We start from the raw sequence: 19,074 nt of genomic DNA, 5'->3' as shown, positions 1-19,074 counted from the left end.
TTCATAGTACCTACGAAACAGACCAAACCACAAATAACTTGACAGTGACTAATGAACCACGAAATTGAGATCAAGGACTCAAAGTCAATTATTCTATATACCAAATATAGTTAACCAATTGCTTATAGTATTTTGATAAATAATGAGGTCATGGTCACAAGAAACCTTACACAAAGAAATGTACAACTTATGATCATTCAAAACACCAAATATAAATGTCCTATTGTTCTTGTTTTCTGAGAAATAGACCAACAAACTAAATCATCGTCCAATTAATCATGAAAAAAAGTCAAGGTCATATGAACCTGCTAGTCGGACATATACACCTTAAAAATCATTCTATACATCAACTATAGTTGACCAAATGCTTCAAATATTAGCCAAAACAGACCACAATTTTCAACATTCAACATTGACCAATTAATCTTGAAAAGGTCAAGATTAGTTGAAACCGGCCTGACTGACATGTACACCTTAAAATCATTCCATACACTGAACATAGATGATTTACAGCCAACATTATCTGACAAACACACCTAATCATGCAATGTAAGCTTTGATCACTAATCCATATGATGAGGTTGTGGTCGGGTTTCAATTTTCAAGACAAATCAGTGGTTTCATTGTTCAAGACAATACAGAGATTCATTGATCAAACAGTACTCTCAATGTTTAGAAAAAGATATATTTCATTGTTCAAGACAATACAGAGATTCATTGATCAAACAGTACTCTCAATGTTTAGAAAAAGATATATTTCATTGTTCAAGACAATACAGAGATTCATTGATTAAACAGTACTCTCAATGTTTAGAAAAAGATATATTTCATTGTTCAAGACAATACAGTATTACAGTGACCTCGTTGTTAAAGACCATAAAGTGACCTCATTTTTCAATACAATACAGTGACCACATTGTTCAAGATGAAACTTACCTACTAGGTCAAGACAATACAGTGACCTCATTGTCCAGAACAAAACACTGACCTCAATGTTTAAGAAGAATCAGACACCTCATTGTTAAAAACAATGAGGTTACCTAATTGTACTAGAGCTCATTGTTCAAGATAATACAGTGATTCCATTGTTCAAGATGATACAGTGACCTCTTTGTTCAAGACAATACAGTAATCTCATTGTCCCAAGAAAATAGTGACCTCATTGTTCAAGATGATACATTGACCTCTTTGTTCAACAATACAGTTACATCATGGTTCGAGATGATAGTGACCTCATTGTTCAAGACAATACATTGACCTCATTGTTCAAGACAATAAAGTGACTTCATTGTTCAAGACGATATGGTGACCTCATTGTTCAAGACAATAAAGTGACATCACTGTTCAAGACAATACAGTGACCTCGTTGTTCAAGATGATGCTGTGAACTCATTTTTTTAGACAATTCAGTGACCTCATTGTTCAAGACAAAAAACCTTAAGTCCCCTTTACTTCGTCGGTAGGGGACTAATAAAGTATTACAGTGACCTCATTTGCTTAAGACAAAGTAAGTGATTTCTTTGTTCAATACAAAACAGTCACAAAATTATTCAAAACTAAATTTTGATCATGTGGTTTAAATCCAAAAACATTATCCTAATTATTTCAGACAAAATACAGATCACATCTTCATGATAAAACAGTCATCTCATTACTCAATACTACAGGGAATTTGTTCCATTCTTTTAAAGGTGCATCTTTAAAAGGGTTAATAGTCTTTTTACAATTCCAGTAGCTCAAAAGAAATAACAAATTGCAGTTAGAATTCTCAGTCACAAAAACAGTTTGGTATAAATATGGTAACCTCAGTAAGGTTTTTTGGACAAGAAAAACCATCCATAAACAGGGTCATTTGTTGAAAAGATAAAAATTTCCCTATAATCCTGACTGTCATTGAAACAATGGAATGGCCAGCTGGCTGGTTGAAGTGATTATATAGAAATGTATTGTTCTCATGATCATTCACTTAGACCAGTGATCATTTATTCTTTCTTCAAATCTTCCTGGTGTTTCAGCAACATGGATCAGCCCACATAGATTCATTTCTCATCTGTTTAAAATATTAGAGGCAGTATACTGTAAATTCAGAAATTATTGTGAGGTTTTAATTAATTTGAATAATGTGACAAATTGAGTTATGCAATATTAAGAACTTTTATTCAAATATCTAATACATACATCAGAATACAGATTTCCCTTAAATCATAATAAATATTCTGCCTTTATGTCTTTTCTTCAAAAATGACAATAATAAATACACCCAATAATTTCTGAATTAACAGCATTTTAAATCCTCATGACTACATGTATCGAAAAATTTGGTGCTTAAGTTTCTTTTAATAATAGGTATCAGTAACAAAAATCACAGGTTTTACAATATTTATTATTGCATTTAGAAATAAAACAATGTCGCAAGATGTCATTGATATTAAATATAGCTGATAGTTGTACAGTACAGTTCCCAATATAAACAAACTTGACTGAATTTTTATAGTACAATGAGGAATCCAACATTGGTATACATTGTAAATCAAACATAAGTCTACAGGAATTCTTATTCTGAGAAACTATATCAATATGTCTTGTGTTCAGTTCAGTTATCATTTGCTGTTGGATCTGCATATCCTGAAATGATAAAAAAAAATTACTTTAGTTCAGTATACCACTCGTTCTCAAGTTTACAAAGAAATGTCCAATCAGTGAACTCCAATTTTTATAATTTGTTGAAAAGTCACGGGTCTGTAGTATATCTAATAAAAGATTTTACAACTTACACATATAAATTAAAGGAACATATGTATTTGTTGGGACCTGAATTTATTCTAGTGTATCAGTTCATAGGATATGTGATTTTATATCATGAACTACACGATTTTTTTTCACTCTATATTAGCAACCTGACAGTACCACTTGTGGCACAGAAACCGTTTGAACATGATTTTTGGTTGGATTTGTATTTACTCAATCTTTATTATTAGTGTTTTATTTCGTGAATTCAGCATTATTTTTTATCTTTGACCATGGTGTAATCTTTCCTTCTTGAACATATAGATTGAGATTTCTCTTTTGTATCTCTCCTTTTTAGCAAGCAAACATACTTTTAAGTTGGTTTTTTTTCCTCTAACTTCTCCATTGACAATCTGCCAATCGCTTTATCTCTTACTTCCATATCCTGTAATAACAAACATAAATGATTAACTTGAAAAATAGGCTGTTACTTAGCTAATAATAAATGGGGAATGTATCAGAAGATGCCCTGTCCCAGCTTGCATTTAATTTTATGAAGGGACATAACTCAAGAACTGTTATAGTAACACTACCCAAATTTGAACTTGATCTGAATTTTGTGGTAAGAACACACACACACACACACAACTGTATATATCAAACAAGCGGCTGAGTAATTCTTGAAAACAACGCATGTAAACAGAGAAATTACAAGACGATTTCATTTGTTTTTGTCTCCACCATGTTGAGATCGTGGTAACTGCAATTACCATGATCAGTTTAACACCAGTGCTTGTATACAAGTTTCATAACATTTATTTGAGGCAAACCAATTTTGGGACGTATGGACGGATGGACAAGGGTAAATCTTAATGCCCATTACTTATTGCAACAAAACAGGATGGTATGTTTTGATGATTTAAATTCACAATCATCTTCAACAACTCAAAACTCAAATGAGCTATGTAAGGTTAGCCAGATGCCAGATAATGACATTTATTTATAGCAGAAATAGTTCAAGTGATAATTAAGACATATTTTAATGTAAAACTGTGAATACTGCAATTTTACTTTTAACAATAAATAATATGGTTTTTGGTTGATTTGCACACTGGAAAGCAACAATTAAGTCATGTGATTAGTTGTCTCATTGGCAAATCATACCACATTTCTAAATTGTTGATTTTTTTCCATCAGATATTAAAGCTCCTGTTTCAACCGTTTTCACAACACATACCATGTAAAAATAGGATTTTTGTCATGCTGGTTTTAAATTTCAAACCCTCATGTCACAAAGCTGAAAAATGAGTTCAGTCCTGTGTATCAAAATCTAGTTGATATAAATACCTGTCTATTATTTCTGGCAATGTGCAGAATGTGACATCTTTCATGGATGCATCACTGAATCAATTTCCTTTGAAGTTCAAAAGGAGGTGAAAAGGAACCTAAAATTAAGGTATAAAATGCTTTAAATCTGAACAATACATTATCAAATATAAACAATTTCTTTGCTTTTTCAAAATTGTTTCAAAAAAAATTTGTCAGTTGTACTTTGACATCATTTAATTGAGAAATCAATAAAATATTGAAATTAACTTTTGATGTATTATAGTTTTTCATTTTTTCTTATCAAACATTTACAATTTAACTGAGCATAATTTTCTCTAGGATTGACCAACTATAATTTCCGGTCATGAAAATCTCTGCTCAAAACTTTTTTCCAATAATATTTCACCGATTTTCTAACACATGCAAAATTAACTGTGTGAAACAGATTATAAACTATAAAACCCTCCGACTTCGTGTCCCTAGCATACAATTTTCTAGACACACAAACATTTATGAATATAAAACAGCAATATTTACCTTGAACCAGCAATAAAATAGGAAAATATAAAACATTACCAAACCTTCTGTATATCATTCCAAAGCGAGAATGAACAAGTAGATCCATCTATGGAGACCATCTTTCCACGACACAAAGGATAGATACTTCTGAGTAAACAATGTACAACTTCTTCAACTTTAAAATCCCATTCCCAATCCCCTAATCCATAAACCCAACCCTAATATTCAACCCAGAATCTCTCTCCTCAGACAATCTTCTAGCTACAGAAATACTGAGCAAACAGCAAAAAAGTATAAATCTGTCAAAATGTAAAGACACAACATCAAAATACTCATCAAATTCATTACAATCACCGAATATATTTATACAAGAATCCACTCAGTACAAAATTGTATAATATCTAAAATTATTTAAAACCATAATAATCAGAACATCTATAATTATGAGACTTATTTGGTATTCACATTTTAAGAACAAACTTCCAATTAACCTATCTGGAATAAAATAGATATGGATTCTTATATAATTCCAACAAAATCAGATCTAAATCAGCTATGGAAACTTATGAGCCATCAGTCTTTGGATATTCTATTTGAATCAACAATGGAAACTTCATAGCCATCTGACTTTAGTATTCTATTTTTAGTTCAGTTTTACAGCAATCTCTTTCAACATATAATGCAAGTCCTGAAGATAATAATTACATCTGATCATCATGTAACAATTCTTGGAATACTTTAGCAATGTTAATCCTTGCAGAAAGTACCTAATCCACAAGCAGTTCATCTTCAAGTACTTTACTTTTCAAAATGCCTTTACTGATAAACATGAGTCTATCATACAGAAAAAAATCAGCAGGAACCTGGCCTGCCAACATCCACATTTGTTGTGATCAGAAAGTGTTATCTTATCAAATCAATCACTAGATATTATTTTTTTATTCATTTGAATTTGTTATGCTTGCATTTGACTTCAATCTAAGATCAATTCCAAAGCTGATGATTTTTAAAGCAAATACAAATCAATTCTACCTGTCCTGCGACTTTGAAAAATCAAATCCTGAAACTGCTAAGAACAAGACATATAGTATCATTCCATAATTAAACAGTCATGACAAATTAATACAAATTTCAACAAGAATAACTTAACATCAGACTTATAAAAGGAAAACATTTGGAGGAAATGATAAATTTGACAATGAAAGTAACTTCCAAGTTTTCTAAGGACTTGTGTTTATTGATCTGATTGTTAACCACATCAAATAAAAGAATTTCAAGGCAAAACCAATTAGAATTTATAATTTATGCTACCCACTAATACCCAAAAGTAAAAAAAACCTGTAGAATTCTTGTTGAAATAAGTTGAGTTGTAACCAAGTAAAAATATGAACCATAAGAAATGAATTTTATTCTTCAGCATGGTGGACACCAAAACAACATGATTACATACATATGAATTGATTCCATTAACAATGGCACAATTGCACAAAAATTATGACAATGAAATTAAAAATGTTTCAACAACCATGGTTGCCCTCTTCGACAACCACTCATAGCTAAAAATACAAATTCTATCAATACATATAAATGTGTAAAGATCCACAAAGTCATTAATCAACTTCACAAGTCAACTAAAGGGCCCACAATACATGACCACTATTTTCCAAGATAGGGCTCGACAACGAATGAAAACAATTGGTCCAAATGAAAGTTCCATATAAAATTGTTAATATCCTCGTACCGTCATTATTTTAACGGTACAGTTTGACATCGACCTCTCTGCCATCAATCCTGGTCCTATTCATCATAGCTGTCAATGGTTAAGGTCTATCAGCATATCCATTGTATAATTATTAATAATTCACTTGGAATTAAAAAAAAATCTTTATTGTTTATCCCTTAAAAATTGATATTCTATAGTAATCTTCACCAGACAAGAATGACTTGTGACTACTACAAAATCAGCAGTAAGTCTACATTTGTTTTGTTCCTGATGTAAACAAGTTATAAAACATGTCAGTGATTGTAGAGCTGTATACAAATGATCATTGACAAAATTTTCAAATTCTGTTTATTTCTCTTATTTGTATATAAATTTAGAGAAAATTAGCAACAGACTATATATCCTTAACAAAATATTACTACAAATTTCTGATGTCAGAGCCATTTGAGAAGTTCAGATTTAAACAATAGATTTAGAAACTAGATTTCAAAAATATTTTTTTTACTATTTAAACGGTAAAAAATCTATGATTTATTAATTGGGAAGAAAGGTATATTGGGTATGATATATTGATAAATATTAATTATTAACTATTTCATGACAATTTAATATTTTAAAAATGAATAAAGTACTAACTAGTGTTATTTTCAAAGAATTCGTTATTATTATAATTGATTATTGTATTTCAATGATGTGCGCATAATAGTTGTTTATGCAGTCATCAAAAGAATAATATCGTACTTAGCTTGGGTCATAGCTTGGGTCCTAAATGCTTGTTAATAACAAGAAAAGCCATACCACATTCACTATGTTTTTCTTACGTGCATCGTTACTACTCATTAGCACTGGTTGCGTATGTTTTACAATATAAAATTTTACTCAGTTTCCTGTACGAAACCGAAAAAAAGTGACTTCAAAGAAATATAAAATACAATTAAACGTTACTTATTCAAACAACCCTCTACATAAGCAAATCAAAACAAACAGTACTTTAAGAACAACATATTAAAAGATGCAATCTTAATGATGTCATACAAAAATATGTTAAAATATTTTTTTATCGGTGGTACATTATTTTGTCTATCCTGTTACCATTTTCAAAAGACAAATCCGACAAGCTTTCATTTAAACCATTACAACTGAAATTTCCATTAGAAATAAAAAAAAAAAAAATAGCATGGGTGTACTGAAAATTCAACATTTTTTAAAAATGACCCATATAAGGAACACTTGCAGATTCTGATTCAATATCTTGTTAGTTTATCATGCACGTGCCAAGACTATTAACCATAAACCAATACACGTGTATAACAAGTTAATCTAATTACGGGTATAAACATGATGTTTAATGATCTATTCCATGCGTCTTCGTCTGTCATCTTTCTTGATTGGTACGGTAGCAAACCCGTACGCGTGTCACAAGTTAATCCAATTACGGGTATAAACATTATGTTTAATGATGTATGCCATGCGTCTTCGTCTATCCAATTACGGGCATTAGAATTTAGAATCAGAATCAGAATAGTTTATTATAGTATACAAATAAAATATTACAATTAAAATATTTATATTGTTTTATAGTGTTGACAAATGATTAATTGTTAACTGTATAATCTTTGAAATCTCACAAAATTAAGAATTAGTTCCAATCCTCTTTTGAATGAAAAGGGTACATATCTCACACCAAATATTACAAGAAATATATGCAAAAAAGAAGCCATAGATATTACTGAAAAACGATCTTTTAATATGAAAATATTAAATATGATACATAAAAATTGACAAGAAATTGATGATTTTTGCCGTGAACTATAGGTTGATTACACAAAAACTTACAGTGTAAGAAAGTTGGAACAAATTGTTAAGACTTATTAAAAACGATCTATTATATGAAATATACATAAAAAAATTGAAGATTTTTGCCGTGCAGTGGGTTGATTTACACAAATACAGTGATTTACGGACATACACACTATAAAAAAGTTGGAACACATTGTTAAGTCTGATTAATAATAAAATAAATCAGTTGGTACGAATTGACAATTGACTTGGTACGAATTGTCCAAATCTGGAACGAACTGGTTTGGAACGAATCGGACTTGGAACGAATTGACTAGCATTCATTTAAACTTCTATGTATTTTAACTTTTGTAAATAATTTTTATTTTATAAAACAAATTCATTAGCTTTTCTTTAACTTTTTAAACTCAAGGCATCATTGTCTGTTAAGCAAAGACAACTATAAACAAACAAAGGATACAGATAGCATTCTGTGCATCATCAGCAGAACCAAATCTGACAAGTCCCCAGCCTTGTGACTTTCCATTCTCCATCTTGATTTCAGCAAATTTTACATCAGCTACAATAAATTATACTTTACAATTTAAATTTTACTCAATACTAACAAAATATGTTTAGAATGGTAATCAGTAGTATTAGGTGAAGTCATATTCAAGAGCTTCACAAATTAAGACAAATATATATCAAGGGTACCTTTCATAATACAACAGATCATTTTTTTGTCTTGTTACAAAAGCTAGAACTGTAGATAAATCTTGTCTCACATAGTTTAAGGGTTGAAGAAGAGTTGCAAATAAATATTAAGTAAAAAATGTTCAAAAGATGACTGGCTTGCTTTTTCTTTCCACAGTAATAAAGTCATCAGTAAATTAAACACATTGTATCATTGCCACTCTTACCACATCTTCTTATATCTACATATTGCTTAACTATCTTGTCTATAATCCATCTTGTCAATTTACTTTAATAGGAGAGAGGGAACTTTAATAGCCCTTTCCATTAAGTAAAACATTTTATTTTAAGGATATATGTTTTGATTTTATATGATTACTGTGCATTGACAAACTCACCAACAGATCTGAATTTTTCTTTCAAATCTTGCCATGTAACTTTCCATGGTAGCTGAAAGAGACACAAAATTTCAACATTAAACTTGTCATCTTTTTTAGAATGATTATTTAATCATGTTAATATTATATGTCAAGTAGCTAATACTTCATGTTGTAAATTTTATATAAATTCACCACTGTGTTAAAAAGTTTTTAATGTGCTAACAAACAATATTAGTCTACAGTTACTAGTCACAATACCAATACATGTTATAATAACTAAGCAAATTAGCAAATAGGAAAAGTTTTTTTTTTTTTAAATAATTATTCCAGTAATATCGAATTATATTTTAAATAATCAAAATCACAATCAAGTAAACTCTGAGACTAGTACCCTTATAAAATGTATTGTTTAAAACCTTATCAATCAGTGTATAAGGTAAATGAAAGGAGTTGAAGTACTTACATTTTTTACAACAACTGTACAATTGTCTGGGCGTGTGCTTCTATTACCACCACCATCTCTATCTCTGTCACCACCACTCCTGCCACTACTGGTGGAGTAGGATTGTGTTCCACTACGACCGGATCCTCCACCATATCCTGAGGAACCTCCCATAGATCCACCTAAGTCAGTGATTCCTGTGCTATAAGCACTCATAGAACTGCCACTATTCATGCCAGATCCCATTCCTCTCATACCATCACCCATGCCACCAGACATGCTACTACCATATCCTGATGAGTTATAGTTAGAGTTGCCTCCCATACTGCCATAGTCTGACATTCCACTGGACATGTTGCCCATTCCCATACCAGAGCTGCCCATACTCATTCCCATTCCACTGCTGCCATAGTTGCCCGATCCCATGTTACCCATGCCCATGCTGCTGCCCCCTCCCATACCGCTGCCCATATTAGACATGCCCATGTTGCCCATTCCCATACCACTGTCCATTCCCATGTTGCCCATACCTCCACCCATACTACTGCTGCCCATATTACCCATACCCCCACCCATTCCTCCTCCCATACCCATGCCACCACTTCCTGCAAAAAGGGAAAAAAAACACAATGATTTGACACATGTCGACAATATATTTTTCGTATTTAACATATATTTCTTTTTACCAAAGCTGAATTAGTTTGCATTTCAATATTGGATAGAGGGATTTATATGCAAATAATTGACACATTTTTTTTATATCTATCACAGAGATACAAATGAAGAAATAAGATACACAAAACTCCTAAAAGACAAAACTGTGAACTACATGCAAATATATAAAGGACTTCTGCGGACCATATGTATTTTATATTTGTAACAAACAAGAATGTGTCCATAGTACACGGATGCCCCACTCGCATTATCATTTTCTATGTTCAGTAGACCGTGAAATTGGGGTCAAAACTTTAATTTGGCAATTAAATTAGAAAGACCATATCATAGGGAACATGTGTACTAAGTTTGAAGTTGATTGGACTTCAACTTCATCAAAAACTTTAACCTGAACGAACGAACGGAAGGACGGACGGACACACAAACCAGAAAACAATAAAACAATAAATATACTTTCTAGAAATCTCCCTACATTTATAGATAGAATTCCTTTTTTAAAATATCTTATTCAGTAAAAGGACCTCATTTAACAGAAGATTTCTACTAACCTGAAAATCCCATATTTGTATTTTGGTTCTGTAAGGGTGTACCACCTGGTCCTAATCCAGCACCAATTCCTTTCAGGCCACCTGTAAATAAATTAAACTTGATGTAGGAAATATACAAGGGTTTCCTTCTCATCAGATTGAATTTCAAGACGTAAACAAAATACAACTTTTTAAAACCAGTTGCTTCGCAGGGCGCAGCATTATACGACCGCAGAGGTTGAACCCTGAACGGTTGGGGCAAGTATGGACACAACATTCAAGCTGGATTCAGCTCTAAATTTGGATTGTGATTAAATAGTTGACACAGCATAGGTTTCTGACACAGAATGAATGTGGTCTAATGAACTGTTTGAAGAAATTTTCTTTTTTATTTATGAAATTTCAAATGAGAAAAATTGAACCCAATTTTTTTAATCACATCCCCCTTTCCCTTATTCCAAAACTAATCTCAATTAAAATTTCTAATGGAGTTTGCAACAATAACTACTCATTTAAATACATCATAAAATATTAAGATGTAAAAAAACTGCTTGTTATCACTGAATGGTAGATTATTTTAAGTTATCAGTTGATAGTAAAAAGTGAATATACATTGTATATTGTATATAACAAAGATTTAAGTTGATTCTGGACAAAGAAAGATAACTCCATTTAAAAAAAAATCTTGCTATTGCACAATATTTTGCAATTAGATATTTCTTGCTTACTATTCTGGACAAAGAAAGATAACTCTAATTAAAAAAAAATTTGCTATTTCACAATATTGTGCAATTAGATATTTCTTGCCATTGCGCAATACTGTGCAATTGAAAAGACTTGCTATTGCACAATACTTAATATAATAATTTTAACTTGAAAACTGGGCCCATAATAAAAAATCTAAGTACATTTTTGGATTCAGCATATCAAAGAACCCCAAGATTTCAATTTTTGTTAAAATCAGACTAAGTTTAATTTTGGACCCTTTGGACTTTAGTGTAGACCAATTTGAAAACAGGACCAAAAATGAAGAATCTACATACACAGTTAGATTTGGTATATCAAAGAACCCCATTTATTCAATTTTTGATGAAATCAAACAAAGTTTAATTTTGGACCCCGATTTGGACCAACTTGAAAACTGGGCCAATAATCAAGAATCTAAGTACATTTTTAGATTCAGCATATCAAAGAACCTAACTGATTCATTTTTTGTCAAAATCAAACTAAGTTTAATTTTGGACCCTTTGGACCTTAATGTAGACCAATTTGAAAACGGGACCAAAAGTTAAGAATCTACATACACAGTCATGACAGTTAGATTCGGCATATCAAAGAACCCCAATTATTCAATTTTGATGAAATCAAACAAAGTTTAATTTTGGACCCTTTGGGCCCCTTATTATGTTGGGACCAAAACTACCCAAATCAATACCAACCTTCCTTTTATGGTCATAAACCTTGTGTTTAAATTTCATAGATTTCTATTTACTTATACTAACGTTATGGTGCGAAAACAAAAAAAATGCTTATTTGGGTCCCTTTTTGGCCCCTAATTCCTAAACTGTTGGGACCTAAACTCCCAAAATCAATACCAACCTTCCTTTTGTAGTCATTAACATTGTGTTTAAATTTCATTGATTTCTATTTACTATTGTGCGAAAACCAAGAATAATGCTTCTTTGGGCCCTTTTTTGGCCCCTAATTCCTAAACTGTTGAAACCAAAACTCCCAAAATCAATCCCAACCGTTCTTTTGTGGTCATAAACCTTGTGTCAAAATTTCATAGATTTCTATTAACTTAAACTAAAGTTATAGTGCGAAAACCAAGAAAATGCTTATTTGGGCCCTTTTTGGCCCCTAATTCCTAAAATGTTGGGACCAAAACTCCCAAAATCAATACCAATCTTCCTTTTGTGGTCATAAACCTTGTGTTAAAATTTCAAAGATTTCCATTCACTTTTACTAAAGTTAGAGTGCGAAAACTAAAAGTATTCGGACGACGACGACAACGCCAACGTGATAGCAATATACGACGAAATTTTTTTCAAATTTTGCGGTCGTATAAAAATCTGTAACTTTCTTTTGCATTGTTTCAAAGAAGTTATTTGTAAAGTGTTATTTAATGTTTAATATACATGAGCAATAGAACCTTTTTAAGTATACATGGTAATAAAAGTGAAATCTTACTTGGTAGTGGCATGGATGAAGATTTATCTGCAGCTCCCATGGCATCCATCTTGACTCTCATTGATCTGTCATAAAGACTCTGTCCATTAAACATGGCTGTATAAAGGTTAAGGTCAATTTCTATGTTCTAAATTAGGCTGTTACTTTTCTCAATTGAATTATTTCATTCCATGTTGGGGCCTTTTCTAGTTGATTACAATATTGGGTTTTCTCATTGTTGAAGGCTGCATGGTTGCCTATCATTCCTTATATTCACTACGTTTGAACTTTGGTATATAGTTGTCTCATTTTGTCATTTAACATGTTTAAAGGCATTTATTCTTCATAAAAGTAAATTGAAAACTTCATTCAAGAAGATGTAAATTTGCTAATCATTTTTCACTATTTTATAATTCTGTCTGTTTATGATCTGTAATGGTTTTCGTGATAATAAACAATTACTTGTATTTTACCCTCGTCTTCTATTTTAGCCATAATGGCCAAATGGAATGATTGGCCCAGTGATGGTTATAGCTCTCCTAGTCCAAGAGAGCGACCTATTAATTTTTCACTATATAAATGGGTTTTATGCCTAGCGTTATGTATAAAAGGATACAAACAGCCTGAACTGCTTCAAATGGAGTTTCAAAAGTTACTGTTCCCATCCCTCTGCTCTTTCCATCTTTGTCTTCTTTTATTTCAGCTCTTGTTACATTTCCAGCAAGTCTGAATACATCCTTCAATTTTTTCCAAGTTATTTTATAATCCAGCTGAAAATACAAACATTGCTGTTTACTAAGAGTATGCATTTATGATTTATTTCAATTGACTTGGTCAAGGCTTGCAGTTTCATGAAAAGACCTCGGGAATTAAAGAATATCTTAAAGGAAAAGGCATGGGTATCTGTATAATAACTCTGAAGAGCTCTTGAATCTATAGAAATGTCTTATATCTAGCAAAATTAATTTAATCTAAATACAACTGAGATATCATCCTAAATAAAATTGCCATATCGCTTTAAGTATTCAAGAAAAGACCTATCCATGATTATTGTCATGCAACAGCAATAAAGGCAAAGTTTGTCTTAAAGAGAAGTGTCAATTCCCTTGGACATATTTAAAATACGTACATTTGACACAAACACTTGGTTAGTAACTGGTCCATCAATCCCCAATTGAGATAGCACTTGAGGTGACACTCCTCCACCTCCTCCACCCATATTTCCTATCATTCCTCCTCCCATGCCACCTCCTGAAGGCCCACTTCCCATTACGCCACGTCCTCCTATTATGTTACGGTCACTTTCTCTCTCCTGTGAAAAACAAATAAATAAAGTTATAATGTGTTTTTAGTGAATATACAGTTTATTGAGTATAAATTTGTTAAATTTTAAATGATCATACGACTTTAAAATTAGAACTTTACTCGTAAATTTTCTTGAAAATTTGAAAACAGCTTCAGAGATTACGATACATGTATTTTGAGCTTTCATTGCACAATTGTATACTTTGTAAATTAAAACTTTTGGGCCATCAGCACATGATGATACCCACACTAAACAATATAAACAGTTGCTGTTCATACAAACCTCTCTCACAACTATGTTCCTGTCTTTAATTTTATATCTGTGCATGTTTTCTATTGCTTTTCTAGCTGTGTCTTTGTCTTTAAATTCAATAACCCTAGAAAAACATTAATAATCTTTATACAATACATAGGTGTAATAACTTAACATACTTTTCATCATTCAACCAATTTAGTCAGAGTTTTAAAAAAATTAAGTCAGAAGTTTTAAAACAAAAAGGGGGTACCTAATAATGATTGTGGACAAGTTTGCTGAAATTTGACCAAAAAATATGCCCGAGAAACTTTTTGTAACATACTGCAATGTATGCAAAATGATTTTATAATATAAGAGCATAAACATGAAGCACGGGAAGGCAGTCTACTGTCTCCACACAGCACTAAAAACTAAACTCTATAAAAAATAAATAAATTATCCAATATAAAAAGTTATGAGTGAAAGGAATCTAACTGTATCTTACCCTTGGCCTTTAGATTTCCCTTGACCATTTTCAAATAATTCCACATAAGTAACATCTCCAACTGTAAATATAAAACAAAATATGTATAAATTTAATTCCTTTAATGGAACACCAGTTATGTGTTATAGCTAAAATGTGTACATACATGACATATACACTAGACATTTTTGGGACCTTTATAGCTTGCTGTTTGGGGAGAGCCAAGGCTCCTCCATGTTAAAGACCGTACTTTGACCTATATAACGGTTTACTTTTACAAATTGTGACTTGGATAGAAAGTTGTCTCAATGGCACTCATATCACATCTAATTATATCTATTATATTAATTATAGACTAAGAATGTAGGATATCATGGTTTCATATCAGAACACTTCAGATTATTATTGTTTTCTCTCAATAAAGTAAAGAGAGCATGTCCTGGTATATCAAAAGGGGTTTTAAGAGTTTTGCTCTATCTACTACAAAATGTACATAATCATTGAATATGAATTTAAAACGGACTAATTTTGTGGTTCTTCTTAATCTTCTATGGTTTAAAAAAGACTTAAATTTGTATTTCTTACCTATCATTTTTACATATTAGAAATGACTGTATTGATATATATATAGCAGCAGATTGTAAGGTTATTATATGAGCAATAACAAGTAAACTCTGTATTATGGTATCTGGTATTGTGCACCTAAGATCAGTCTGTCTCTTTCTGAAGGCGGTGTTTAGCTCAATTTTAAGGGTTCTGTGACTATTGCCTAACACTATATATTACAAGTAAGCTATAAAACTCACCTTCTTTCCTAAATATGTCTTTGATATCTTGCCATTTCATTTCATATGGAATATTACTGATTATAATTCTTTTAGAGATCAAATTAATTCTTCTAGCTCTGTCACGATGTCTTTCGTTCCGTCCAGGTGATCTAGAATTTGACCTACTTCCATTACTTCTTGATCTTCTTACTGGTGACCTTGATCTTGATCTCGACACTGATCTGTAATATTCAAGAATTAGATGAGACTATGAAACAAGATCATGATTGAGTTCTTATACATGTGTATAGTGCCGTCAATACTATACTTACGATAACATGAATAAGACTGGTTCAAACATTTGCTTGGGTGACTCAGTGTTCTCCCCAGGCCGTTTTAGCACAGCGCTTTTCAGCGCTATTGCAATTCCCCGCTGTCCTATTGCACTGACCGCGGTGCTATCCCACGCAAACGCGTCGCTATATTTTGTTCGTATTTTTCAAATTTTTTCAAATTTCCCGCTTATTTTTCACTTCGGATCACGTGATCGACTGGTTTACGATTTTTAAAAGAATTATTTCCGTTGTATTAAAGTAACTCCGCGGGACCAGCCTAATAAATTTTACAAAATGGTGTTTTTGAAAGATCAAAATAAACAAAGATTTCAACATTGACATCTATTTTTTTAATTTAAAGAATATGAAGAGGCATATATGAATGAAATGAGATGAAATGAATTGACCGCATTTCCCGACGTCACTCACAAACTTGTTTTACGAACTTTGAACAAACGAGGATTTTAAAAACGATCAAACACAGGGGTGTGTTACAAATTATTTGACGGATTTACTATCCATACGAACCCCGAAAATGAGCAAGTTTTTTAAGTATTCATTATCCCCTATTCGAACTTATAATTGTTTAGTCAAAAATTCTACCATTTGAGAGCATATGATTAGAAAAACAAACCCAAGCTGATACGACTTGAGAAATTTTACTGTCTCGATGTCAAGCTTGGATGAGGAAATTTAAATATTATAAAACGTTAAGGTCATAAATATGAGAAATATTTATGCAAAAAAATGTTAATTCCTGTCAAATGTCGTAAGGTTAACAGTACACTGCTACAGTTGGTTACAAAACCAAACACTGAAACAGAAGCTGACAATGACTTTATTGTTGGTCCTTACATGTTCTGCAACATTACCTGATAGTGCTAAGAAATCTTCACACAGGCATGTCTGGTGTAGACCCATCATGGAAAAAGACTTCTCCTCCAGTTTTATACATAGATAGTATGAGGATTTAATATATGAATTTACAATGGAGAAAAAAATACTCTTCTTCTTTATCCAGACAATAACATTAACAAACAAAGCCTCATTAAGGGGTACACTGTAACTTCCATGAGCATGACGAGGACATCATAACAAGAGGAAACATCAACAGCATAATATAATAAAAACACATAACAAAACAATTACAAACAAACCGCACGCCCCAATAAAGTTACTGAGCTTTGTCGAAAATTACGCGATTACCACAGCGCTATCCAAAAATCCTGGGGAGAACAGTGAGTCTTGAATTTTAATTTTTATCTAGACCAATATCAATGAACAAGTTCCTCATACTTTTGACAGAAATACATGAATATTCAAAATGCATTCTGATATATAATTTTTTCGCTAAAAGAAATTAGATGATTTTCTGGTTGTATGGCCGAAAAGGCAAAACAATAGGTTGGTAGAACAATATTGTTTAATCAAAACTCATCATGAAGTTCGAATCCAGGTCCGTTCGCGCCCATTCATGTTCGCACCCACTCATGTTCGCCCCCTTTCACTTTCGCACCCTACATGATCGCGCCCAATTTAAATTGGTTTTGTGTTTAGTAACTTTGTAATCAAGTTTTGGCAAGTGTAATTGTTGTCATTGTCTCAAAATAAAGTGAGACAGCATTTTTTTTTGTGTTGAATAAATTTAAATCATATTTTGGATAGTTTATTGCTAGCCTATAACTTTCTTTTATTGACTTGTTAAAAACAATTATCTTTAGTGTTTTTCATTTTAAAATCTTCAATGTTTTACTCATACCAAGCTATAAATACATTCAGTATTTACACCAAAGCAATTTAAAACAACAATCATGATTTTCCAATTATTCAACTGGAATTTAAATTAAAATTGGGCGGGAAAGTGTAGAGTGCGAACGGACCTTGGTTGCGAATGTGCGAGGAGCGAACGTGTAGGGTGCGAAAATGTATTGGGCGCGAATGGACCTGATACCATGAAGTTCTTGAAACCATTGATTAGGCCATGAAATTATATTACCGGCAAAGTGACGATTAAAGTTAAAAAGAAATTTTAAAATTGCTTTAACTTTCCAGGATCGAATCCCACATGAGATTTTTTTATGGAAGATCAAGCTCTCCTGGTTATAAAATGGTTATATGTTTTGCCTTACTAAACAAGAATGCGTCCATAGTACACGGATGTCCCACTGGCACTATCATTTTCAATGTAATGGAAGAGCAATACTTGAAGGCTTTTTTTTTGGTCAATGAAAAAAGTGCACGAATCCGCCTCTAACAAATTTATGTCCATGGCCGGCATGGGCATACAACGCGACCAAAAATAATCAAATTGTACTGGCGTAATAGACGATGCAAACCTCTGTTCTTGTTCTTGATCTTGTTCTTGTTGTGTATTATCATTTGGCGATTGGGATCCGTCGTTTTCGTTTTCATACATCTTGCAGCTTTCTTTATGTTTTGTTGCAAATTTGCAAAACGGGAAATATTTCTACGAAATGGCGTCAGTCACGTGGTCTGTCAGATTTTACCAATTGTCAAACGAAACGAATTTAAGTAGTCGGACAAATACTTTTCAATATTTGACACTAACTGTTGCGCGCAATCATACAAAAAGATTGTTTAACACTAAAATAATCTTATTAAAATTTTAGTTTTACATATCATTTCAATCACTTGAGTATATATCTTTCATAACAGGAGAAGCACAAGTATTCATGCCAAGAAATTGCCTCCGTTGAAATTCTGCAAATATCCCATAGAGCAAATTACATGGATGATTAATATTAACCATTTGGTATATGGCCGTGTCCTAAGCGAAGCGTACATGAAGGTCATAAATTAATTTCTTGAATGAAATCAAATCTTTAGCTACTAATGACTGCCGTAGGAGGTCGACCGGAATTTTTAGCGAGGATTTCTTGGCATGTACAGCCAAAAAAAACCATCATGCATGCAAGACGCGACCAGTAAACCGATCAAAGACAACAAACTCGCCAGGAAAACTGG

At 32.1% G+C, this 19,074-nt stretch overlaps 1 protein-coding gene across 2 annotated transcripts; it reads right to left on the bottom strand.

Moving 5' to 3' along the window:
- Positions 1–2,367: 2,367 nt before the first annotated feature.
- On the bottom strand, positions 2,368–18,605 carry LOC139519334 (myelin expression factor 2-like). Of its 2 annotated transcripts, XR_011663567.1 has the most exons (15): positions 18,426–18,593; positions 15,794–15,996; positions 15,009–15,069; positions 14,552–14,645; positions 14,093–14,275; positions 13,580–13,733; positions 12,985–13,080; positions 10,816–10,896; positions 9,614–10,197; positions 9,169–9,220; positions 8,559–8,657; positions 6,317–6,385; positions 4,075–4,172; positions 3,099–3,172; positions 2,368–2,625 (listed from the first exon to the last, which is right to left on the bottom strand). XR_011663567.1 is itself a non-coding variant. In XM_071311335.1 (12 exons), the coding sequence occupies exons 1-12, from the start codon at positions 18,503–18,505 to the stop codon at positions 6,327–6,329; spliced, it is 1,746 nt and encodes a 581-aa protein (XP_071167436.1). In that variant the 5' UTR covers positions 18,506–18,605; the 3' UTR covers positions 5,969–6,326. The 2 variants fall into 2 exon arrangements, 1 of the variants encoding a protein (XP_071167436.1); XM_071311335.1 differs by lacking the exons at positions 2,368–2,625; positions 3,099–3,172; positions 4,075–4,172 and having other exon boundaries at positions 5,969–6,385; positions 18,426–18,605.
- Positions 18,606–19,074: the final 469 nt, after the last annotated feature.

Source organism: Mytilus edulis, chromosome 4 (genome assembly GCF_963676685.1).
Source record: "Mytilus edulis chromosome 4, xbMytEdul2.2, whole genome shotgun sequence".
In the NCBI taxonomy this organism is placed as follows: Eukaryota; Metazoa; Mollusca; class Bivalvia; order Mytilida; family Mytilidae; genus Mytilus; species Mytilus edulis.
The sequence above is the reverse complement of the archived record's forward strand: the minus strand, read 5'-3'. Positions and strand labels throughout refer to the sequence as shown.